At 49.5% G+C, this 25,402-nt stretch overlaps 1 protein-coding gene across 1 annotated transcript in view; it reads left to right on the top strand.

Annotated features, from left to right (window-relative positions):
• SPIB (Spi-B transcription factor) overlaps positions 1-25,402 on the top strand; it is a 42,938-nt gene that overhangs the window by 4,570 nt on the left and 12,966 nt on the right. The window contains exon 2 of the mRNA XM_069605331.1: positions 25,133-25,160. Coding sequence (XP_069461432.1) covers positions 25,133-25,160 — 28 coding nt within the window. The remainder of the gene's footprint in view (positions 1-25,132; positions 25,161-25,402) is intronic.

Below are 25,402 nucleotides of genomic sequence, written 5' to 3'. Positions count from 1 at the left end.
TTGTAGTTATCCCTGCTTCTCCTGGTGTTGTCTCACCCCTCTCTTGGCACTTTGTCTTGCCCCTAAGCTATAGAATACTCTCCCCTTCTCGTGCCACTTTGTCCTGCCCCTAAACTATGTGATTCTCTCCCTTCTAGTAATGCTTTGTCTCACTCTAAGCTCTCGAATGCTCTCCCCTTCTGTTTGGAATCTGTCTCGCACATAAGCTATTAAATGCTCCCCCTTTCTCCTGGTGCTCTGTCTCACTTCTAAGGTACGGAATGCCTTTCCATTTTCTTGACACTCTGTCTTGCCCCTAAGCTATTAAATGCTCCCCCTTTCTCCTGGTGCTCTGTCTCACTTCTAAGGTATGGAATGCCTTTCCATTTTCTTGACACTCTGTCTTGCCCCTAAGCTATGGAAAACTCTCCCCTTCTCTCAGTGCCTCGTCTCGCCCCTAAGCTTTGGCATGTTCTCTCCTTTTCTTACAGTGCTCTCTGGCCCATTTGCTATGGAATACTGGCCCCCTTCTCTTTGCAAACTGTCTCGTCCAGAAGCTATGGAATGCTCCCCCTTTCTCCTGGTGCTCTGTCTCACCTCTAAGGTACGGAATGCCCTCCATTCTCTTGACATTCTGTCTTACCCCTAAGCTATGGAATGCTCTCCCCTTCTGTGACGAATCAACTTCTGGGGCACAAGTGGTCCATGGATGAATATCGGTTTCTAAACCATCAATCAGCCCCACACCTCCAGAACACCAGAAGAGACCCTAACAGATTGGAAACACAAGCAAATTATAAACCTCCTTGTCCAACTTCGGTAACGTGGACGGAACAACAGGTTTATCTCTGCAAAGTTGTGGATCGTGGGTTAGTTGTAACACAGCGAAAATACAATTATTACCATATGATAAAAGAGACTGTCCAGTCAAGGTTGTATAACAATATCTACTTTATTAATATTCAACAGACAGTTCTAGCACCCTACAAAATACAACCCACTCTGTAAAAGAATGCAGAGGACAGACAGTTTCAAGAAGGAAAAGGGATGCACTCTGGATACTGACAGGATGGTAGTCGGTAAAGTAGTTAATCGCAGTAGTTCAAGGATACTTGATTTCAGCACTAAGGGAGCAATGGGTCGTAAAATGACACTAGGGGCCTTCAGAGTAGGACCAGCAGGACAGAACCACAATGTACCTTGTGCTTGTAGAAGTTCTTGGTGCTCGACAGGGTCGAGTTGGTTTCATGGCGCTTACCAGCTTCTGCAACAGAGTTCAAGATGGGAGACAGCTGCGGGTATCAGGCGGCAGACAGTTTGGCGAGTGAGGCTGGCCTACAGAGCGGCTTGGGGTTCAGGAATCATTGTCTCAGTGCTGGTTGGTGGGTCTGAAGCATTGCCCGAAGCACCTCGGACGACGTTAGTGACTGTGGCGTGACAACAGTCAGCGGTGCAGTGGGTTTCAGCTCGAGGGGATCGACTGGCTCAAAAATGTCCTTTAAGGCAGACGCCGGTTGATGCTGGTCAATGCACTCCTCCTAGCTTCATCACTGGGCTTGTGTCGTCCTTTAAGGCGGAAGGGCCACAGCTGAGAAGAGTGTTGCAAGCACTGGCCGCCCCCCGGGGTTTGGTGCAGACACTCTCTGGCACTTCCCACCTAGGAAGCTTGCTTGCAGAGCCTAGCATGGCACGGTTCTCCTTGTTACTCCTTGCAAAGTCTTCAAATGATCTCCCAAAGGAAGGGCACAACCCTATTTTAAAGCCAAATGGGCTCCATCGATTGGTGTAGTCTAAGCCTACCTTAATGAACCAATCCTGGGTCCCCACCAACAATCTCCTGTATGCATAAGGTCGTAACCAGAGTGCTTTGCAACAGAAAAGGCAAAGGGGTGAAAGCATATAAGTCCTACCCACCTTCCTGTCTGTTGTGAATCAAAGGGTCACTCTAATTGAGCTCTCTGTGGTTGAAGCTGTGGCCAGACCAGACTTTTGGTCGTCGCCAAACCACATACTCATACCTTCTGAATGGGGTCCCCCTGCGGGGATAACTACTGTAAACAGCTGTTCCAGACATGACAGGTCACTGCCGTTGATACTGAGAATTGGGAGCTGGCTTCATGTTAACACAGTGCATATTAAAGGGGTTGGGCATTCTTTTCCTTTGTTAGTTCTGCAACCAGGCCGGCTGTGGGCCTGTTTGAATTAACTCTGATTAGTATGCGAAGCTGCCACCAGCAGGTCTAACAAAGGCTATGGCAGATCCATGGACCCTTTGTTAGTTAATTAGGCTGACCATGGCAGGAGGAAGGTTTTGCCCTCCCCCCTAAGATGCCCTGATGTACTTTTGGCTGTCATATTCCAACTAAATATGACAGAGGGGATTGCGCCTGTAGGCTGTGTCCACTCGGAGTACACAGGTCTATGTGTATGTCATGCAGCGAGCATAGGAAAATGTGTGCAAATTAGCCCCACACATTTTCCAGAGGTTGATCTACCGTCCTTGAATTTCTTTTAAAATTTCAAAAAATCCCAGGCGAGCGCACACCCACCGCGCAGATGGTCGAATTCCTCACACCTTCTCTTGGCATTCTGTCTTGCTCTTAAGCTATGAAATGCTCTCCCCTTTACTCAGTGCTCTGTCTCGCCCCTAAGGTATGGAATGCCCTTCCCTTTTCTTGGCACTCTGTCTTTCCCATAAGCTATGGAACAGAGGTGTTGCTGGGGGGGGGGGTAAGGGTGCTATAGCCCTGAGTCTTTTGGTTGTAGCCTGGATAGAAGCTCAGGGGTTACAACCAAAAAGCTAGCTAACCCCGAGTCCTGACAGTCCCGACATTACCATAGCCCCAGATCTATTCCAGACCTAGCAACACCCCTGCTATGGAATGCTCGCCCCTTCTCCTGGTGCTCTGTCTCACATCTAAGGTATGGAAGGCCCTCCATTCTCTTGTCACTCTGTCTTGTGCCTAAGCTATGGAATACTCTCCACATATCTTTGTAATCTGTCTCACCCATAAGCTATGGCATGTTCTCTTCTCCTGGTGCTTTGTCTCACCTCTAAGGTATGGAATGCCCTCCATTCTCGTGCCACTCTGTCTTGTGCCTAAGCTTTGGAATGTTCTCCCCGTCTCTTTGCAATCTGTCTGACCCATAAGCTATGGCATGTTCTCTTCTCCTGGTGCTCTGTCCCACCTTTAAGGTATGGAATGCCCTTCCATTCTCTTGGCACTTTGTCATGCCCCTAAGCAGTGGAATGCTCTCCCCTTCTCTTGGTGCTCTGTCTCACATCTAAGGTATGGAATGCCCTCCATTCTCTTGTCACTCTGTCTTGTGCCTAAGCTATGAAATACTCTCCACATATCTTTGCAATCTGTCTCACCCCTTAACTATGGCATGTTCTCTTCTCCTGGTGCTTTGTCTCACCTCTAAGGTATGGAATGCCCTCCATTCTCGTGGCACTTTGTCATGCCCCTAAGCAGTGGCATGCTCTCCCCTTCTCTTGGTGCTCTCTCGTCCCTCAGCTATGGAAAGCTCTCTTTCTCTTGAGGCTCTTCTCGCCTTTCTTCCAGAGAATCTGTGCAGACTCCTCCACTGCTCGCTCCCCATCTCTAAGAAGGCGACGCTGTGGTGGTCTTTTCTAATGATGCTCTTAGCGCTGCATCCTGAGCGCCCTGGGCAGGAGAATGCACCACCCAGGCCTGCGCATCCACCCCGTGGCCTGCCACTGCTGCTGGAATAGCTCTGGGCCTGGGTTCGGGCGTGGAGCCAGCTCCACACGGTTCCAGGGCAGGGGTGAGGAAAGCATAGCGTTGCAAAGTAATCACCCAGTCCCAGTATACAATCCCCCTCCCAATGCCTGCGTGCCAACCATCCGCTTTGTGCACTCTGGCTTCTGCAACCCTCGCGCATACGCTGTCTCTCTGCTCCCAAGTGCACTGAAAACATTGAGGAAACAACGCGAAGTGAAGGGCTCAGTGTTGATGCGTGTTGTGTGCTGGGAAACACAGAGGGCGCCCTCTCACGGGGGTGCGAGGTGACTACAGGTCGCAGCCTAGCAAGCAAACCCGTCCCAGCAGATCACCAAGAAGGGGATTTGTGGCATGCAGGGTACCCGTCGATCATTACAGCACGTGCATTAACCCACTGGGCTGCCACCACTTCCCCCTTCCTCTCAGATAGGAGGCTGAGTATCTATAATGCCTTCCTTTGGCCCCTTAGGTCCATCCTATTGATTCAGAAAGAGATGCTTATCACAGGGAGGCGTGAGCCACCCAAAGCTTGGCTCAGCAGCTAAGCCTTCGGGACTTGGGGGCTGGAGGGGGGAGCATATATCGATATGGGCAGGGCAAGCTTCCGACCTCTACTAGTATACAGGTGTTGCTGCTGCCGGTTAATGATTGTTTAAACACTCGGCCCCCACAGCTGTGAGAGAGGCGGGACAGGCGCTTGCTGTCGCGCTCCACGCCCATCCATGGCACAGGCTGCGAGTCACTGCAGACGGCCGCCTTTTGTCTTCAGCTTCCCCATTTTGGGGGAGCTTTAGTCCTCCCAGGCCACTGCCTGGCACCGCCACTGCCTGGACCTGATGTGGCATGACCACACACCGATGATGTAGTGAGCAAAGACCTGGCTGTTAGGTAATGGGTACTTTTCCCGACGCGCTATTGCGTCTGGTAGGCCTCTACAGCTGGGTGGGGGTCAGGGGTTCAGTCGCAGGTGGGGGCGAGGGCGAGAGGGTGTCGGGAACAGATGTCTGCCACTCGTTGAGAGGTGTGACGTGTGTTTCTCAAGCACCCATCGTGTCCCCAGAGAGATTTGCAAGCACTTCCTGTGGAGCAACGTGTTCCACCGGAACTGCCTGGAGCCGAAGGCTGCTGCAGCAGGGCACAGAAGAGACCGCGTCATCCGGGGGAGGTCACGCGTGCTCAGGTCATCTTTCTGCAATACGCCACATCACAGGGCAGTACTGCGCCCGTACTGCACCAGAGAACGTTCTCAAGTACCGAAGCGGGTCACGCGGGCTGGTACTGCACACATAATCCCTTACTGCACTTTCTGGAGTAGTATAGCCTAGCACACAGGGCCGTACTGCATTGTAGTGTCACGTAGAGCTGTGTAAATTAGAGCTAAAAGGTTGTGTGGAAGGTTGCACAGAGCAATGCCGGTGGGACCGATTTATTCAAAACCTTCCACACATCACTTTTCTGGTTAGAGCTTTGTATGCTATACGCTTTGGAACCTTATAGTGATTTCTAAACTGCTGTTACATGGCGCACAGGGCACAGTGGTACAGCTGTGCAGAGCTTTCTAGACTACTAGGACTTCCCCTGTTGCGCCACACTGCACTCGTAATACCTCATACAGTGTTCCAAAGTGTTACAGTCTGGCACATAGGGCCTTACTGTGCCCATAGTGCCCTGTGGGCTTTCTAAGTCACTATAGCCTGTCACACAAGGGCGTACTGCACACATAATGCCTTACAGAGCTTTGTAAAATACCGAGTCCAGCACCGAGGGCCATACTGAACTTACAAGGCCCCCTCGTGTTTCATATAAGTGTCATAGTCTAGGACAATGGGTCAGACTGCGCTTTAGTGCTCTGAAACGGTTTCTAAAAAACTATACCCCGGAATACATGGCTGTGGTGCACCCATAATGCAGTTTAGCGATTTCAAAAGTACTACGCCCCATAGAGCTTTCTAAGGCAGCATGGCCTGATACACAGAGTTATTGTGCACACAGGGTGGGGGCCCCATAGAGCTTTCTAAAGCACAATGGCCTGATACAGAGAGCTATTGTGCACACAGGGTGGGTGCCCCATAGAGCTTTCTAAAGCACAATGGCCTGATACACAGAGTTATTGTGCACACAGGGTGGGTGCCCCATAGAGCTTTCTAAAGCACCATGGCCTGATACACAGAGTTATTGTGCACACAGGGTGGGTGCCCCATAGAGCTTTCTAAAGCACAATGGCCTGATACACAGAGTTATTGTGCACACAGGGTGGGTGCCCCATAGAGCTTTCTAAGGTACCATGGCCTGATACACAGAGCTATTGTGCACACAGGGTGGGTGCCCCATAGAGCTTTCTAAGGTACCATGGCCTGATACACAGAGCTATTGTGCACACAGGGTGGGTGCCCCATAGAGCTTTCTAAGGTACCATGGCCTGATACACAGAGTTATTGTGCACACAGGGTGGGTGCCCCATAGAGCTTTCTAAGGTACCATGGCCTGATACACAGAGTTATTGTGCACACAGGGTGCCCCATTGAGCTTTCTAAAGCACCATGGCCTGATACACAGAGTTATTGTGCACCCAGGGGGGGGTGCCCCATAGAGTTTTCTAAAGAACCATGGCCTGATACACAGAGTTACTGTGCACCCAGGGTGCCCCATAGAGCTTTCTAAAGTACTAGAACCTGGTACACATAATTTCTATGCACCCATAATCCTCTATAGAGATTTCTAAAGTTCGACTGCATCCATATTGAACTGAGCAATTTCAAATGCCCTATGGCATGTGGCAGAGGGTGGCATGCATTCACAGAACTAGCAACAGCTGCAATGCACTACTGGTGTGAGAAGGCAGGGCCACCTTCCAGAGCCTTCTTAACTACTGCAGACGGAGACACGTGGGCATACTGCACACTGACAATTCTAGCGCTTCATGATAGAGTATAGTTTGGGTCACAGGAGCCTGTTATACTCAAAGAACCTACCAGGGCTTTGCAACTTGCCCTCTGGGGAGACACAGGGCAGTGCTGCACCATACAGCCGACAGAGTTTTCCCAATAAGTAGGAGGCCTGGGCCCATGTCGCACCCAATGTGCCTGTTAGAATGTTTAAAGGGCTATAGGTTGCGTTTCGCAGAACCATGTAACCCAACAGGGCTTTCTCACGTGCCATTTGATGAGAGACGGCTGTGCTACACCACACAGTCTCCAGAATGTTCTACTGGGATGGGGCAACAGGCTGTACTGGAAAGATGCCAAATCAAACTCTGGCTACAGAAACCTTGTACAGCGCTCCGCTGCTCTTGAGCTAGGTCTGCGCTTTAAGCAATGAACTCAAAATAAATCCTTAAACCTCATTGGTCCAAGACCATAGCGCAGTTGAAGGAGTCAGGGAAGCCCCGCGTGCAGGTTGAGTATCCAACCTCAGCACCAGTCTACGCATGGAAAATTCACACAAACCAGCGAGATGCAGAAATAATGAGACCCGTAGGCACGGAAAAGTACAACTTGGCTTGGGTTTCCAATGGGCCACAAGCTCTCTGTCATTATTATTACCAGAGGGTCCGATTAACGAGGGGAGGACCCCCGTAGAAGAGCACATTGGCTTTCACTTGCCACTAAGATGGCGGCCACCTCGTGGAAAGACAGGGTGCTTTAAAATGTCGTGGGAGAATCCCTTGTTTCTGTATGTGTTCCTGCGCAGGAGTGTTGCTAGGTCCGGAAAAGATCTGGGGCTGCGCTAATGTCGGGACTCGGGTCTAGTTAGCCTTTTTGCAGCCCCTGAGCTTCTATCCGGGGCTACAACCCAAATACCCAGGGCTATAGCCCCTCTGCTCTCCCCCTTATCAACGCCTCTGGCGGCCCCCTCCCCCCACCCCCCGACCTCAGATTCAGTGTTCACCCAGTGTTCCTTACCTAATAAAACCGTCTGAGGTCTCCTGATGGGCCAAGTCAGAGCAGGTGACACAGCGGAAGCTTTGCAACCTTTTTGGGGTTCTGCTTGCTCGGCTGGTCAAACCTTAGCAGGTGGCGCAATAGGTGCTTAGAGAACCCGGTTACTAGTGTTACTTGAACTCTTGGTTCTGGTGCCTGAATATGCGTTACATGATAGGAGGCAGTCAAACAAGAGCCCACAAGAGAAATCCGTGTCACCTGGTCCCCTAATTGGTACTGTACCATCCTCCTCTCTTATTAATGCACTAGAACTCACCACTGAGCAACAGGTCCTTCTCAAAGTGGTGGGTGGGAACCCGCTGACTGAGCCCCACCTCTGGAAAGACCTTTTCGATGTGCGGCAGCTATTTGCAAACCCCGGTCCAGTGAAACTATGTCTCCCTCCTGGCAGGGGTGAAGCTCCAGTGAGGCGCAGGTCCAGGCAATCTGTACAGCCCCCCCTCCCCTAGAGGCCCGCATCCAGGGGCAGATGCTTCTAGAAAGACTCTTTGTAGGCTGTGGACAGTGCAGAAATCATGACATCTAAATTGGCCTCGGCCAAGACCACTGCTTAGTCGCACTCCACTTAACGTGTATAGTAAGTAGGCCCTCTAATAGCTTATTTACAAATAGACACTCAGGGATCTTCGCTCAAATGAAGTAGACATCATACATCATGTAAACCCCATAAACCCCTTCCGCTTCACTGGAGTGAAGAAAGAGTACGGAGGGGATGTGATCTTTTGATTGGTGGAGAGGAGGCTGATTAATAGGGGAGAAACCACTTTTAAATGAGCCTACCTGATTGCCCTTGACTAACCAGGATCCCCTGTAGGCACCGGTCAGAAGCACAGGTTGCTTGAGCAGGTGATAACTCAGCTTTAGAACAGGATACTCCCTGCGAGATCTGTCCTGAAGCCGAGTTATCACATGCAACCCACGTTTCAACAAGCAGACACATTCAGTAGACAAGGGAAACTGACTACAGAAACAGCCAAAGCCTCCCATGCTTGTGGCAGCTGTCCAAACTGGTATATATGTCTTGCAATGTACAGACATTTTTTTCTTAGGGTGAGTAGTGTGACCCATCAAAACTGCAGAGCCCAACTTCCATTATTCGCTGAAAACGATTTCTTGCTTAATCATGCTTAAGACGTGTTTAAAATTTAAAAGACATTTCAAGACACATTTAAAATTGTGGACTTTTTAATGTTCCTATAAAGGTCTTTGCTTTCATGCAAATCGTCAGAATAGGCTTCTATGAAGAGATGCTGGGCCTCAGTATAGGTTTGCCGGTCCGGATACAACGGTGCTGGTAAGCCTACCGACACCGTTTATTGTGGTCCGGCAAACTACAAGTCTGCCTGCCGGAGCCACTGTGCCAGACAGGTCTGACCCTGCTGGGCGCAGCAGCCATGTTAGGCAGACTTGACACGGGAGCACCGGCACCGTTATTAACAGTGCCGGTGCTCTCGTGTCCCCATTCGGGTAGAGTCCCATAGGACTCTATGGGAATGGGGATTAACGAAATTGCCGGCACCTGACTTCCCAGCCATCAGGGTTGTAATCTCCCGGTGTTACCGGGAAGTCAGGTGCAGGTAATTCATTCCGAGTCCGGGGGCAACCGGCCAGTAGCACCGGCATAGGTACCGCCAGACTCGGAATGGGGCCCACTGTGTTGTGTGACTTGGCCAGGGGCCACGCCCCTCGGCCTTGCCCCTTCTTCCCACGGCCCCACTACTCCAAGGAGAGGGTTTCCCCCAGCATATTATTTTTCATTTCCATTACTGCCATAGGCCTGACCAGATGAGCTCACTTTTGATGTTGGGTGGGCGGGCTCAGCCCTGCAGCACCCGCTGCCTGACATACTTGCCTGACACAGTAAGGTCGTTGCCTACGTCTCCAGGGCTTGCATTCCATGGATGGCTGGCCTTGGCCTCATTGTCGGCCGGCCCCTCCTGCACTATCTAGCAGGTGGACCCCGACAATAGCCTTTTGACCATTGACCATCCGTTGGTCGTATTGGCCCCCTTATCCCTTACAAATCATATGATTTTGTGCACCGAATGGCTCCTCTGGTACCTCTGTACCATTACACCTCTGCTGGATGCTATGCTTCTAATACCAAAGAGACGCTGCTTTTTCCCCGTTAGACCACCACAGCGGGGAATTAAGTTGGACACAGGCATTGTCCCCGCGTCAGCCTACAGCCTGCTATTTTCTATCTGGTTTAATGGCAAACTGTAAATAGTTGGAACTTTCAGTCAATACAACTTTATTCGGATTAACATATCCATAAAAGCCTCAACTAAGCACAAAGTTAAACCTCGAGGACCTTGCACCCCAGTTTACTGGTGAAGTCAAACCCTGCCTGGGCTCCCAGGTTCTCATTCCAAGCACAGCCCCTGGCTGAAGTATTTGTCAGGGAATTTGCCCGCGTGCCGATAACCCCCAGGCAGACATCCATTTTCCCGGCATCTCTCTCGCACCTATCCAGCAACAGCCTGTGGCATCCTTCAGTTCCATGTACGTGGCAGTAAGCCTATTTAAGTATTTGGCAAAGTATAAAATATGATCTGTGTTCGTGCTCATGCTTGACCCTCCAACTGGTTCACCTTCCAGCACCAAGTTCCGATCAGTTCCGTGGGATCCAAGGGTGCAGAGTTTTGAATGCCGAAGCGACGGGTGAGCTGGTGCGGTCCTGTATGCTCGATAACGCAGCCTGAAGAAGACCATCTAAGGATCCACCAGACTCAAGTTCCAGTAAAAGACCCTCACATGACACCTATATTTCTCATCCAACTCCCGGCTGGTTGCTAATGAAATCCTTGATCATCGCCGTGATAGTCGGGAGCTCTATGATTTGTCTTTCCCCATATTTGCTACCTTCCAGACAACTATTGCCTGCCGTGCCACCTGGGACATTAGTCCGCGTCTGGTCCATTTCAAAGTTTAAGTCCGAGTCACATATACAAACGAACTCGAGCCTGCTTCCGCGGATGCGCTCTCCACATTCTTCAGCATCTTCCCCTTTTTTCTCAACATAATACCGGTCAATAAAGCGCTCTAACTCCTCTAAAATTGGTCTATCTGAGGGGCAAACGACGCCTGTAGCTTCTTGATCGGCATTAACCAGAACGCTGCTCGAATCAGGCTGTGATATGGAAGTGCCTTCAAGTCCAGTTCCAATCCCATCCCCACGGCCACACCCTGGGTTAGATAAGAAGTTAAATGACGGGTTGGAAGCTTATAGGGGGCCTTACAGGAGGCGGTGGGCCTCCAGTTGGAGATCAATTCTGCAACCAGCTGGACGTTACCCCCATCCGCTGAAACAGGAACTAGACCATCCCCCTGTGACAGAACTAGAACATCACCACCAGTGTCAATACTAAACTAGTAAAACTACCCACCACAGATTCAACCACCTCGGCAACCTCAGCAACCTCAGTCACCTCATCCTCATCCACTTCAGCAGCGGCGACCAGGCCCATGGCCTTCTGGCCTTCGAGCCACCCAATTGATGGTAGATTGCCTGGATTGAATACAGGACCCACAGCCTTCATGCTAGAATAACTGACTGTGGCTGTGGGAGACCCTTTTTGGTGGTTGCCTGCTGCACCCAGAGTTTCGCCACCATAGCAAAAAAAGTTGTACCTGCTTCTAATGGTGCACAGCCCACTGCAGACCGCAATACCGATGCCAGAGACTGCAGTGTCAAGCACAGGTACCTCCTCTCCACGGTCACCAGCAAGCTGATGCTGAGCCGGTGCCAGTGTATCAGCACACTAGTTCGACCATGACTGCGATCACGCTCTCTCAAGTCCTGACACTCCCAGGAGCCTCTCTGAGGAAAGGACCTCAAGGCATGCCGAGCCAAGCCGCGCTCATAGGAAACAGGCTGCTTTCGATTCTTTCAGGTCCAGGTATGACAGATGAATTGGGATAAGAATCTGTGTAGACCTCAGTGATCTTAATTCAGAGTTTCTGTAAATAACGAGTTGGGAGTAGACCTCAACGTGCTTCCTTGGGCGGACTCTGAACGATAAGAGGCCCTGGAAATAATTTTCAAAGTGTACCCATATAATACATTTTCAGCAAGCCAAGCCGTCTTCCTATGGGAACATTTGGAAATACCACACAAAAGAGGCCCAGGGTGCAGAGGTCTACTGGGACATCTCCAGAGTTCCCTATGGGCCAGTCGACCCCTCGAATAAAACTGCATTAAAAAGGGCACAATATAGTCTGATAGGCTGCTGTTTGAATCAACTGTTTGAACCAACCAATCAGGGGCAAGCATTTTAAGGTTGCATCACCAGTTCTGGAGTGCATTTCTATGGGTTACTGGGAGGGAACAATGTAGCAAAAGCAACCTATCAGTACAAGGGTCTCGTAAGCGCTACGATTGGCTTATGTAGCATACAACGTTCAAAGAAGATCTACACCATATCGGAAAATCAAGGAGGAAAGCAATCCGGGTACAACATCCAAACATCTGAGCAGATAAGATGCAAGTGGGTGATGTGTGGGGGAATCTCAGTGTGAGTGAGTTCTGCTGTGAGCAGATCAGGTGTTAGTGAACCATGGCGTGGGAAGGCCAGGCGGTAGAGACTCCTGTGCGCGTGAGGCACCATGTCATTCGGGAGGGTCTAACCTTGTCGCAGTATGGTTGGACCAGAGTGTGACTAAGCCATTGAGGTGGGAGTTAATTTGTGAGTTGGTCCCGAGTTCCTAAACCATGTAGATATGAGTGGGAATGAGCCACCGTGTGAGTAGGGCAGGTGTGAGTGAATCATGGTGCGAGGCGGCCCATGTTGGGAGTAGTTCATTTGAGAGTGGCTAAGGTGTACTGAAACTGTGATGTGAGAGGGGCACTGTGGAAGTGAGCTACAGTGCTAGAACCACAGGTATGAGTAGGTCAGGTGTGAGGGTGCACACATTGCGCGAGTCAGAACTCTCTGAGGACATTGCAGTCTTGAAGGCCCTTCTTACCGCACTAGAAAACTCAATGGTGTTGTCCTCTCTTCAAAATGATACTCCACACAGACATCCTTGTCTGACATTCAAACCGAGCTAAGCAACTTATTGCCGCTGAGCTTTACCTCATCACTTGCCACCACGGTCAACTCCTTCGACTTCATTCTAGACTCTCCTCAACTGCTCCATCCTCAGAGTCTTTGAAACCTTCAAACTGTGTCACCCTGTAACTCTCCTAATCTGAACCCCAAACTTCTCAATGCAGGTATTGAAGGAATGGGTTGAAACAAACCCCACCTCACCCCGGAAATCTCTAATCAATGAGTGGCAGACATTGAAGCATGCCACCTCGTGTAGCACACCAAGAATCTGGGACACCATATCCAATGGCATCTTCCTCAATCCCAACCATCTCCCAGTATGTGAAGCCCTCCAGACTCGCCATCCTAACCTCGGAATCCCTGACCTCCTATACAGCAGCTCATTGGCTGACAGGCCGCGGGAACCGGGATGTCAGGTTTTGACCTGAGTCTTTCTTCCAGTTTCACTGGAGTTTGTGAAGCGCTCCGCTGCTCTTGTGGAGAGGGACGGCATTATATACATTCTTTCATGAATAAATAGGAATGTGGGGGCGGGCGGGGTGGCAGAGTAGGGGTGTGGGTGAACAGTTTCATGTCCTGTCACCCCAGCATTAATGACTCCCCCTACACACATCCACCCCCATTGGGAGTTGACACCGCCACTCTTGAAGCTGCTCGTGGATGTCTTAGGGAGGTAGCAGGTGGTCGCGAAGAGACAGAAGTCATGGGTGAAACCACCACGAAAGGAGCTCGTGACCACGGAAGAATGGGCATCTCCCTGACCGGGTCAAGCCATTGCTGCCACCGAATGCCCTCGCATTTGGGGTCTGTAGCAAACATACTCGGCCTCTTCCACTCCGCTAATCCTTCTCTATCCAAGGTTAGTCGCTATTGTCTATGCAGTGCCGGTCCTTTACTTGAACGAGGCAATCAGAGGAATGCAATCACAATAGGCTTTAGAAGGCTGCCTGGCACCAGCAAACAAGAGAACCTTCTGGATACCAGGGTGAGGTCAACAAAAGGTCGTATTCAGCTAGCGTGATGTCACAGAAGCGGAAAATGACTTCCATATTCCACTACTATGACGCTATAGTAGGAGGGCACAGCATTTAGGAAACTATTAATGAGCTAATGACTTCCTGTCAAAATCTTTTCACCACAAGGATTTTCTGAGTCAAAGGCGAGTTTAGTCATATAAAGCACAAAGCTACTTATCACGTGGTTCGTACAAACATAAGATATACCACCTTTAACGCCATGGGGGCCAAGCACTCTGTGTAACACCAAAATGAGCAGGGGTATTCAGGAAATCTCCTTTTGAAGATATGCCTTGAATTTGGGGAAATGTGGCAGTTTCGCAGAGCTTTCTAGACAGTCGTTTTGGGGTAAATGCAGACATTTTCCCCAGGAAGTTGGATGAGCCGCCAAGGACTGCAGCTGTCTCCTATGAGTTTCGCTTGCTGCCACTAAGAGTTCTCTAAGTTGTCACTAAGAGCATCCTATCGAGGAATTTGCAGTCAGAGGCAAGATGGTGCATTTCTTTGAAGCATATTGTGTCTCACCTTGGTAGCGAGGGACGAGCTCCAAGATTAAATTCCTGCAAAAGTGTGGGAGGAAGAAGGTACCACAAATTCAAAGCCAATAAAGTTAAGAGTATAAGATTGGAATGTCCGAACTAACAGTGTCAGACACACATATCATTTTAACTAAATACCACTAAAAAGTGAATCAAAAATTGAGAAAAAGAAGCATACATGGAGGCGAGTGAGTGAATAAACACCCAGGGCATCAAAGGTAGAGCTGCTTGGCTAAAAGTTCCACACAGCAGTTGCAATCAAAACAGTAAAAGAGAAGATAAAAACGAAATACCTAGCACAAATATCCCTGAATGCTTCAAAGTGTCCACTATATGCTCTTGGTGGACCAGGCCTGATAGGCTGACAGGAAAATAGCCATTGCAAGAGTTGTTTCTGGGGTAGGGAACAGAGGTTGTGGCGCCTATAAACACGTGTGTACAGGCGCGTTATAAATGCCTTATCATATCACCCCATAACCAAGATGTCTTCATGCCTACCTGTGCCTTGTTCCAGTAGACAGGATATGCACTGGTTCTGCATAGGGAAGTGCTCAGTGCAAATGCATGGGCTTTGTGAATCAATGTCCATGATATTCATAGCAGCCACCAGGGCAGGAATAGGTGAGCTTCGCTATTCAGATGGTTTGGACTACAACTCCCGTGTTCCTTCACCACTGACTATGTTGGCTGGGGGTGATGGGAGTTGAAGTCCGAAACACTTGGAGGGCCATAACATGAGCAACCTTGTGCAAGCGTATTAGCCTATGAGTGAACCTTATGTCCTGTAGCGCATGGTGCTGTAAAGAGACAGTGTTTAACTGGGGGAAGTATGTAGCTTATTCTCCCAGGACAGTCAAAAGACACTGTGGTGGCTGTGAGCCAAAGGTCAACTGAGTTCAATCCAGAGGGTAGTTCGCATTTAGGTGTAGTATTAAAAAAAAGGCCTAGGCAACACCAGAGCACACTCATCTAACGCGTGTGATTTGCATCTGTAGGCGACGTCTGTATCCCTTTACACAGAAACATCACAAGCCTCATCGCCGCAGTGACAACCAAAGTTACAAAAGAGCTGCCCTGCCGCGTCAGCTCCATGCAGGTGGTCATGGCGTGTCATAACTAGAGGACAACAAAGAGGCTAGCTACCAGAACATGTAACATAGTCCCCATGTAGCCTTGAAACCTGTTGGGAGCAGGTTACATCGTGAGCCGAAAGAGCTCTCCAGTAGCTGGAAATGGTTCAGCGGATAGCTCAGCGGCAACGCGCTCGCCTTGGGAGCAAAATGCCCAGCGCAACACAGGTTCCATTCCCTCTGTCTGCGCTTAGAAACCTCCGGGTAGAAATAACAATGTCCCGCCGACTCAGTGCTCTGTGTGGGTTTCAATGTTGTTAGTAGCCATGAGGCGTACTCTGGGCCGTTTTTACAGAGCATTTTCCAATGTGGTTTTCCCACTAAAAAATGTTTTGTAATTCACATTGGAAAAATACAACAGTGGCCCCCAGGGGTGTTGCTAGGTCTGGAAAAGACCAGGGGATACGCTGATCTCGGGGCTAGCTAGCCTTTTGGCTGTAGCTCCTGAGATCAGGGGCTACAACCAAAAGACCAGGGGCTAGAGCCCCCTCAGCTCCCCCCACCCCCTAGCAACGCCTCTGGCCCCGTTGGAAAGTGAAAGGGGGCAGATTCACAAATGAACGAGGGTCCATTTTGACTGAACAGGGCAGTAGGGGAGACGTTGGAGCCAGCAACGGAAGGAGGCTCTGTGAAAACCAGCACCACCACTGGAAAACAATTATTAAAAAAAAAAAAACACCTGTCATCAGTGGGGAGATTCCCGAATGTGGAACAATACTATTGGTTATTGCCACATTCGAAGACATTTGATTGGCTGTGACTCGCCTCTCGGGTGCTAATGAGTATTTTAGTCTTTTTTTTTTTAGCATAGTCACGGGGTCAGGGGTTTATCGCTCGGAAGGACTGAACATAGCTGGTGTTATGGTTTTTCCAACCCGAGGTTGACGAAATGGGTACCATGATGGAACCCATTTCATCAACCTCGGTGGACAAACGGCTGAGGTGGTCCTGCTGGCAGTCAATCTGGTGACTTCCAAGTTACACTCACAGTGGATTTCGGCAGCAGGAGATTTAACCTACCAAGCTACCAAAAAAGGCCTGCAATCTCTCCCTGCTTGTTGGTCCCCCTGGGGAGGGGGGGGTCTTCTTGGTCTGCGCTCTGCTGTTTCTTCGCCGCCATGCCCCGTTAGACCCACGCTTCCCTCGTATGCAAAGTTCAGTCCCTAGAGGGGGAGACTTATGGGGGCTCAGGTGTGGGTGTGGTGAACCTCTCGCCATCTGACTGCGCCAGGGCTGAGGCCAGTCACCGTGTCTCCGGCAGAGTCACGGCTGAGAACTTTCCACTCGCAGGCAGGCAGGCAGGCGCCCACCACCGGCCAGGGGCTGTGACGACGCCGGGCCTCGCGGAACCCACCTATGAGGCGGGCTTCCCGGAGGCTACCGGGGCCCGCTTCCCTGCTGCTTTCAGTGCCGGAAACCTACCCCTCCACTCGCGTTTGGGGGTGTCACGCGCCCTGCAAACAACTCACACTCTTGCCAAGACCCCCCCCCAAACCCTCATAGTCTTCACTCGGCTTTCGCCATCCCCAAAACATTGGATTTCACACCCCTGTGAGTCCCAATAGAGGTACAATCCACAGCCCCAGCTCTCCCGGCCTTTCAAAGGTAACTCGGACTGTCACATAGTCAACTGTGTCTACCTCTGAACCCATCGATGCCACCAGCACAGAAGACACACAGTTCCAAAATGCGACTATTTCGCTATTACGCCACAAGACGACTAGGGGCCGTTTTTCGACTGACGCACATTAGAGTAAAGCAAATGGCTTCGCTTGTGACAAACCGACCGTTTCCCATTTTAAACACAGAAAAAGGTTTATTCTTATGTTTTTTACATTCATCGATTGTATTCTCCCCCAACACATTTTTTTGAAGAACCCCTTTTCTAAAAACGATTTTAGCAAAACAAAATCATGTTTAATCAGTCAATTCGTGTTTGCCTTTTTGTCATTGTGAACATTTTCGGCGCATTATTCACAATGTTGCTAAGGGCCAATTAGCAAATGTTCCCAATTGCTCTCTGGAAGTGAGGGGTGACCTGTAATGAGACAGGTCTTGAGTCATCATTGGGGCACCTGCTCCCTGGAGAAGCCCACCTTACATGCCCCCCCTTACAGGGTTCCATAATCAGTTCCCTCTGTAACCTCTTCCTGAAGATAGGTGCCCCCCAACTTCGGTGGTATTCTAGGGTGACCAGATTTTAAAAGTAAAAAACCGGGACAGGGCAACTAAGATAAAAGTAGCACTAACTCTTGAAAGTGGCTGTCAAGGCCCTACACTTCAGTAGCGTTTGGAGGAGAAGGGGGTTTAAGTGTTACTGCTCGAATAAACACACAATTAAATCATCACAAACTAACACTATCTTAAGTTGTAAAATGCAGCATTTCGTCTTTGAAAGATTGTAGTTTCCAATGGGAACATAATCTGGAGAAAGGGGGACAGAGCACCCAAATCCGGGACAGTCCCGGCAAAACCGGGACGTCTGGTCGCCCTATGGTATTGTCATCATGTGCCATTAAACACCTTCTAAGTGGCATGCTACCTAGTTTACCCATGCCCCCACTCGTCCCTCATGCATTTACCACAGGAACCCCAGTAGCGCTAAGGCGGTGTTAGGCCCTACGTTTGGAGTCAATGGGACGCAGTGAGGATTTCGGTGGATTTACTGCGAGCAGTAATTCCGGTGTGGTAAATCCGCTGAGTTTTGGTGGTAAAATGGAGGGTTTGCATGCAGCTGTAAGCAAGGGAGGGTAGGGCACAGGGACAACTGCTCATTCTCAAGCGTAGGAGAATATCCTGATCAGGGAAGTGCTTTCGACACTATAGACGGAAGTATAGACATTCGTACGAAGGACCGCTTGCAGGTCAAGAGCGATGTAGTGCCTACTAGAGTAGGTGTGGTCAAGACAGGGGAAGATAGGATAAGTCATTTATAACGCGCCCGTACACAAGTATTTCTAGGCGCGACAGGACAAGATGCGCGAGTGCCATGAGCTTGGAGAGCAGCTGCATCATGAGGAGAGGGAGAACCATTTTTTTTTTTAAAAAGAGAACGTTTTCAACGTTTTCCTAAAGCAAGGATGGTTTTCGACTGCTGTCATGTCCCGGGAGCAGGCATTGCATGCAGAGGAGCTTGCAGTGCCAAGTGTTTTTCCGTCATTTTATTCCTCCGGAAAGGTCCCCAAGACTAGGGACTTGGAGGTGGAGGATCTGGGAAGTCTTGAGGGGAGGTCATTCTTGGTCTTCTGGATGAGGTAGGCTAGGTCAGAGATCTAAGAGGCTCTGTGCAGTAGGCGTAGCTGTTTAAATTCAATGCGCTAAGCTACTGCTAGCCAATGTGGGGGGAATGAGAGCTCCGTGATGTGGTCGTGGGGTTTCGGATCATCTGATTTGGGTGAATGGAGCATTTTGAAATACCCCAAGACAGGCAGTTGCAGGCGTCCATTCTGAGCATGACATGATCACTGCCGATGCAGGTTGTATTCTTGGGACATTTTCAATAGAGGGAGGACACTTCACAGAACATGCATTTGGAAAAGAGATATCCTTGCAATTCATGGCTCTGCTTGAAGAAAGATTGTAGTCCACTAAATACAATGCACAGGTTTTTGGCTGAGCTGAACAAGGGTTTGGAGGAGGCAGGCCAGGAGAAAGGAAGGGCTGGGGGTGGAGGGATAGAGGGACCAAAGAGGAAGATGTCATTTTTTGATGCGTTCAAGCCGGCAAGGAAACACCGTTGTCAATCATCCGATCTTGGATTTTTAGTCAATCCGAGAAATGTCCCAGGAGTCCATAAATGAGTCTGTGAGATTGAAGGCATCCGAATATGCTCAGAAGGCGGCTGAGGAGGGAGAAATGATGTCCGCCACAGGTTTCAGGTATAGCCAAGGGGAGAGTATAGAGCCTCGAGGAACCCCACAGTTCAGAGTTACCAATTTAGAGCAAAGGGACCAATGCAGATGCATGGTCCCCCATCTGTCCAATTGAGGGCAACACTGTTGAGGGCCATGGTATGTATACAGGGATTTGGTGGGATGGAATACTTCACTATGTCGAAGGCTGCCGCCAGGTGTAGGAGGATGAGGATAGCAGGAGTAATGTATTTAGGAATGCATTCCCCATGAACAGGAGGGCAGATTCCGCCCTTATGATGGGTCGGAACCCCGGAAGACGATCATGCAGAACAGAGTTTCGCTCTTTTTCTACTCCAACAGCTGGTGCGTAGCTGCTTTTTCTAACATCTTACCAATAAGAAAGGATATCAGCAATTGGGTGGTCATTTGCTGAGTTACTAGGGTCATCGTTTGAATTTTTGGGAATGTGGGTGGCCCGGGTTTCCTTGAGGGAGGAGGGCAAAGCATCCGATGGAAACAGACTGTTTGCCAGCGCCGGTGATGCAGGTACTAGAACGCAAATGTTCTCTTTTGCAGCTTTGACAGGGACAAGGATGGACTTGTTCCAAGGAGTCTTCCATTTTTTCCCCCGTCAGGGATGCGAAGCAGCGCCACAGGCGTGAATATTGAGGAGACATCGACTTAGTCTCCACGCTATGAGGGTCGGCCATTCTGGATGAGCTAGAGGCAGCTTTTTGCACATGTCAACATTTTCACCAAAGAAAACTAGCAGGTGGTCAGCAAAGCCTTGAGAAGGTGCAGAGTAAGAGGCAAGCTGGAGTGGAGATCGCAGTTCTTTGTACCCCTCCCTTGCCTCGTCGCGCCTTGAAACACTTGTGTAGGGGCGCGATATAAATACAATATTATACCATATCATATCATTGTACATCCTAAAGAGTTGAGAGTCAGGATTGATTTCTTTTTACCATGGTGTTTCACCAGAGTCCCTCTAGCACTCGCCTTTTCCATTTTTAGCAGGGCCAATTCTGTATTAGAACACCCTAGTGGTGTTTCTGGGAAGCTGATTGGTCAATCTGCGGGCTATACGCACTAATATAGCCCGCAGATTGATTACAGCCCGCGAATCCGGTGTTTGAAAAGCAAGCAGCTTCAACGTTGTATTCTGCAACGTTGAAGCTGCTTACTTTGGTTTATATGAATGTATTCATATACACCCATGTTCTCAGCAGTATTTTTATAAAATAACGAATATGTCGGTATTTTACAAAAATGCTGCTGAGATTTCAGGATTGCGCCCGTTATGACAAACTGGCTCAATCCTGAAGGGGCACTGTTATGCACTATGAGGACGCCCAGGCCCACTTGAAAAAACAGGTGGAGCCTGGGTGTACTGATTTGGTGCAGTGAATCTTGCTTTTTTTCACATTCACTGTGCTAAATTCAGATTCGGGCCCTGAGGGTGTTCTAATAGCTTTATAGACCTGCAGCTTGGGCCGTAACGGGCGTTATGATCCCTCATACCTCGTGAAAGGCCCTCACTTCGCTCTGGCCATTAACTCGGTCTTCAGGGCCCATAACGCCCGGTACGGCCCTCGCTGCAGGTCTATAAAGCTATCTTGAACCCAAGAGTTGCCTTTGGATGGAGGTGTGCCTACTTTACTGCCTTTAGGATTATGCAGGTTAGAGATGAGGATACCCAGGGACTGTTAAGTATGGTGAGGCACACTGATGGTGTCAGCGAAGCAACCAACGTTAACCCTTTACATTGTTCGTACTAGAAAGGTGCTCAGGTCTTGAAAGGGGGTGAGTGGTAGTGGTTCCTAGCTTTAGTAGATTTGGTCGAAAAGAATTGGTCATGGGAGATTTCGTTGAATTTCTTTTTCATTGTGTCATTTCAATGCAAATGCATGCGTGGGAGACCCCAGCAACCCACCCCACACCTCACAACCACCTTTTCTGTTACCCCAACCCAACCCCCCCACATGCATTTGCGTTGAAATTTGTTGAAATAAATTCGACGAATTCTCCCTCGACCAATTCTGCTGCAGCAGAATGTACCTATCCCGGTTTAGTATGGTTTGTTAGTAGAACGGTGTCGGGGTCCAAGCGAGGCGGCTTACTTTTATGGTAGAGAGCTGAATGTTTGTAGAAGATATGTTGGCATCTCAGGTGTGACTTCTTACATGTGTAGGATTGGTTAGACCGAATGTGAGGGCTAAGGAAAAACACATGGAGGGAAAAGCGTTTTGGGCTCTTATTGTTTGGGCGGTCCGGACAATGATAGCGATCCCTCACTATGATAGTGGACTTAATCAATAGTTGGACAAGTGCTCAGACCACTGATGCTGAAAGTGGGGCAAATCCCCCTTGGGGTCTTCAGGGGGTGATTACCGTCATGCACATGTTAAGACTGTGGCTGCACCTGCATGCTGTGCTTTCAAATGATGGGGTGCTGCGCACAGTGGTCCAGGTTCCGGGGGTGCGGGCTGGATAGTTCAGAGGCACCACATCTCCGAGTTTGTTTTGTAGATTGTTTGACAAGGTCTTATGATTAGGAAGAAGGAGTGTGTCCTTTGCAGCCTTCGAGCTATCCCGAAAATGATGTCTCTGTCAATCTTAAAAAGTCTTCCGCAAGACCTTCAATGTGGCTGTGAATGGTGGCAGCATTTTTTAAAGCTGACTTGGCATTTAGAGTGCCAATGGAGAAGAAAGGTGAGGGTTTAGGATAGAGAGAGGGGGGGGGTGCGCTAGAAAATGAATATGGCTTGCAATGGTTGGGTGTATACTAACCTTTTCACAATTGATTGCGGGAGAATTTACCTTTTCACAATTGATCGTGAAATGAAGGTCAATTAGGACATATATGCGGGGGGGAACCCCCCGCAATCCCCTAAGCAATCCAAAACCCCTGCAACCCCGACCCACCCCATGCATATATATAAAAGTAAAATAAAGATAAAGGTCAATTGTGCAGAAGGTCAATTAGGACCACTATTATTAGGTCAATTAGGACAAAGGTCAATTGTAAAAAGTCAATTTGGGCAATACCCAACGGTTGGTGCTTGGGGTGAGTGGATGAGTATTGGGGACTGTGAGTTGGTTGGTGGGGGACTCAGTGGAGAGCAGAGCAGGGAATTAAGGGAAGAGGGAGAAGTAGAGGTGAGGACAGGGGGGAAGGAGTTAAATGTGAAAGATCTTTTCCAACAGTGCCGTTTTGGTAAAAGTTATTATCCAAGTCGCCCAGATAAGAGAGCGAGTAGCCTGCATGAGAGATGCTCAGACTTCCGGCTGCTGAAAGTAAATAAAGAGATCTACCCTGATATGATATGATAGGTTATTTATAACGCGCTTGATACCCAGTGGTTTCTGAGCACGGACCGGGGGCCTGAACCTGTGTTGCTCCGTGGCATCTTGCTTCCAAGTCGAGCACGTTGCCCCTGAGCTATCCTCCCGAGACCATGGTCTCCCAGGAGGAGATGCTGGTGTAGGAGTCGCTTGCTCTTAAGGACCCGTTTTATGTGCTTCTTTTTGGCAGAGGTTTTGGTGCCGGAGCGAGGAAAGACCATGAGAAGGAAAACAGAGGAGGTGCTAGTAGTCACGGTGGCGGGGAGCAATTAAGATGCAGGGGAGGAGAAGAGGGAATTCAGATCTCAGAGCTAAGAAGAAGAAAGATAAAATGGCGACGACACAGGAAGGCAGAGAAAAACGGCAGGAAGAGACTTACCCATTGGAACAGAGAGGGCGTCACAAGGGTGTACCGGAAAGATGGCCACCAGTGAGGGTGGGAGAGGATAGGAGTTTGAAATGGTGGAAGGAAGGAGATAGGGAGAGAGAGTTGGTGTAGAAGTAAATGGAGCCTGAAAGTGTAAGGAAGAGGAGTTGGGGGAGGAAATAGATGCAGGAACTTTGGGATGGCAGAAGCAGAGCAGCCGGACGGAGAGCAATCGAGTGGAGGGGTACCAATTGGAGGTTGGAAGTGGGTGGTTTGCAAAAGTAAGGTTAGAGGTGCAGAGTAGAAGGTCGAGGGAGAGGAGAGAGCTGTTGTCCCCGAGTTAAGGAAGAAAGGAGAGTGAGCGTTGAAGAGAGGTAACGTGTAAGGAGTGAGCGAAAGAGAGAAGGACGTTAGAGATACAATGCTGAAGAAGGCATCTGACGGGCCGATTGGCCGAGGTGAGGCAGCGTGTTGCAGAAGAAGGGTAGCTGCACAGGGGAAGAGGGAGACATGGCTATGCTGGAGAGTACTCACAGCAGGCCCAATGGCTGGCAAGGATTAAAGCGCCAGAAGGGGGAGTGAGGTAGAGGTGTTGGGGGGAACTCAAAAGAGAGGATAGACTTGGAGTAGGGCCAAAGGAAGGAGAGAGAGGGAAGTTGGAAGAGGGATGCCAATGCAACAGTAAAAGGACACACAGGTCGTAGAATAGCAGTACTAGCAGGAGAGGGGGCAGGCCGCACGCGGTAGTCAGCGGAGGGAGTGTCAAACGAGTGGAGAGAGGGGCTAACCTGGCAAATAGGCAACAACGTGATTTGGCAAGTCTGCCTTTGCCGGGCCACCCAGGTGAGGCTTTCCGTTCCCTCAAAATTGTATGGTACTGAGGTGAGGAGTCACACGTTCTCTGTGCCCCATTGGCCTCTGGGGGTGGTGGAGGCACGGCTAGGCAGGGCCAGGCCTGAGGTGCTCGAGATGGCAGCCATTGTCATGGGGGCAGGGGGTGCCATAGATTCGCTAAAAGAAGCACACAGCTGAGGTGCTCAACGCTGTTGGTGTAGGAACGGGCAGCAGGTCGCAGAGGGATCCCAGGGCAAGATTCTAATGCTGCCAGCCCCCGCAGGGGCATGCTGGTTAATTCTGTTCAGTACATTTTACGTGTGTTTTACTTCCAGTGCCCAGTTTGCATCTAATCCTCACGTCCCTCACACCTTCTAATGCTAAAGAATAACACATGCAGAAAACTAAGTTCCCAGCATCCTCCTTGCCTAAATCCACAGCTTTCAAAAGACAGAGTCGAGGACTCACAACACCATGTCTCTACCTACTATTGGCCTTCTTTGTAGCAATGGCATTTTAATCAAAACGCGAGAAGAAAGACAGTTTTTAAGAACCACAGCCATACCATTATAATTGGCTGTTTATAATGCGCTTAATACCGAAGACATTTCTAAGCGCGGACCCAAGATTCAAGCCTGTGTTGCTCTGGTCGTCTTGCTTCCAAGACGAGCAAGTAGCCACTGAGCTATTCTCCTGGCACACCTTTGACCTGGCACACCAAAACAGACCTGTGATCTAACTGTGGAGTTTCTAGATGGGGTTAGTTTGTCAACTTCTAAACTTGTGAGGTCTGAGGGTCCAAGCACTTGTATAGAGAGACACAAGTTCTCTGCAATCATAGATTAGATTAATTATTCAACAATATTTGCAGCCATTAACTTAAGGAATAAGTTGGATATATAAAAAGACCTGCGGGCTAGGGGTGCAAAAGGGCCGAATACACCTTCCTCTTGAGATTAACACCAACAAAGAATTGATCCGTTGATACTTCAAAATGGAGTCACGATTTAACTCAAAACACTTCGAACTTCCTATGCACCTCCTCTATATGAGCACATCTGCAAACAATTTGATAATGTGTTAACTATGGCATATTTTAAATGAAATCTGACAGGATTATGACACAGTACAAGATACAATAACCTGATTTACAACAATGTGCTGGCCTGCGGTCCTGTTTAAATTGCGTGAAGGAGCAGTTATCGAATGTGTTAACCGGCGTCCATATTTGTAGTTTTAAACGCTGTGCAGTGGGACACAGAACTAAGAGATAAGGAAGAAATACTTATTTTCTAACATGTTGTTTTTTTTTCTCCTCTTTCTCTAGGATTGACAGCCCTCATTTCACCAACACGGTGAGTGCAAACATTCTCACTCTTTTTGGGTCTGTTTGGGATATGCTGCCCTCCCCCGAGATGGGGGTCACGGCGTTTGGCTTGGGGGAGGGGGCGAACGTGTTGGTGCCTCCTTTTACCCAGTGTCAGCAGCAATGCCAATAATGCCCCAGGGTCCTGATGAAGGACAGGCCTGTGCAGAAGATGTCTGTGAAACCCTCATATGCAGCAGGGACTTGCATTGGCCTCCATTTTAATCAGAA

The sequence above is a fragment of the Ambystoma mexicanum genome, chromosome 1p (genome assembly GCF_040938575.1).
Source record: "Ambystoma mexicanum isolate Mex_15411 chromosome 1p, UKY_AmexF1_1, whole genome shotgun sequence".
NCBI classification, from domain to species: domain Eukaryota; kingdom Metazoa; phylum Chordata; class Amphibia; order Caudata; family Ambystomatidae; genus Ambystoma; species Ambystoma mexicanum.
This window is presented reverse-complemented; position numbering and strand designations above follow the sequence as displayed.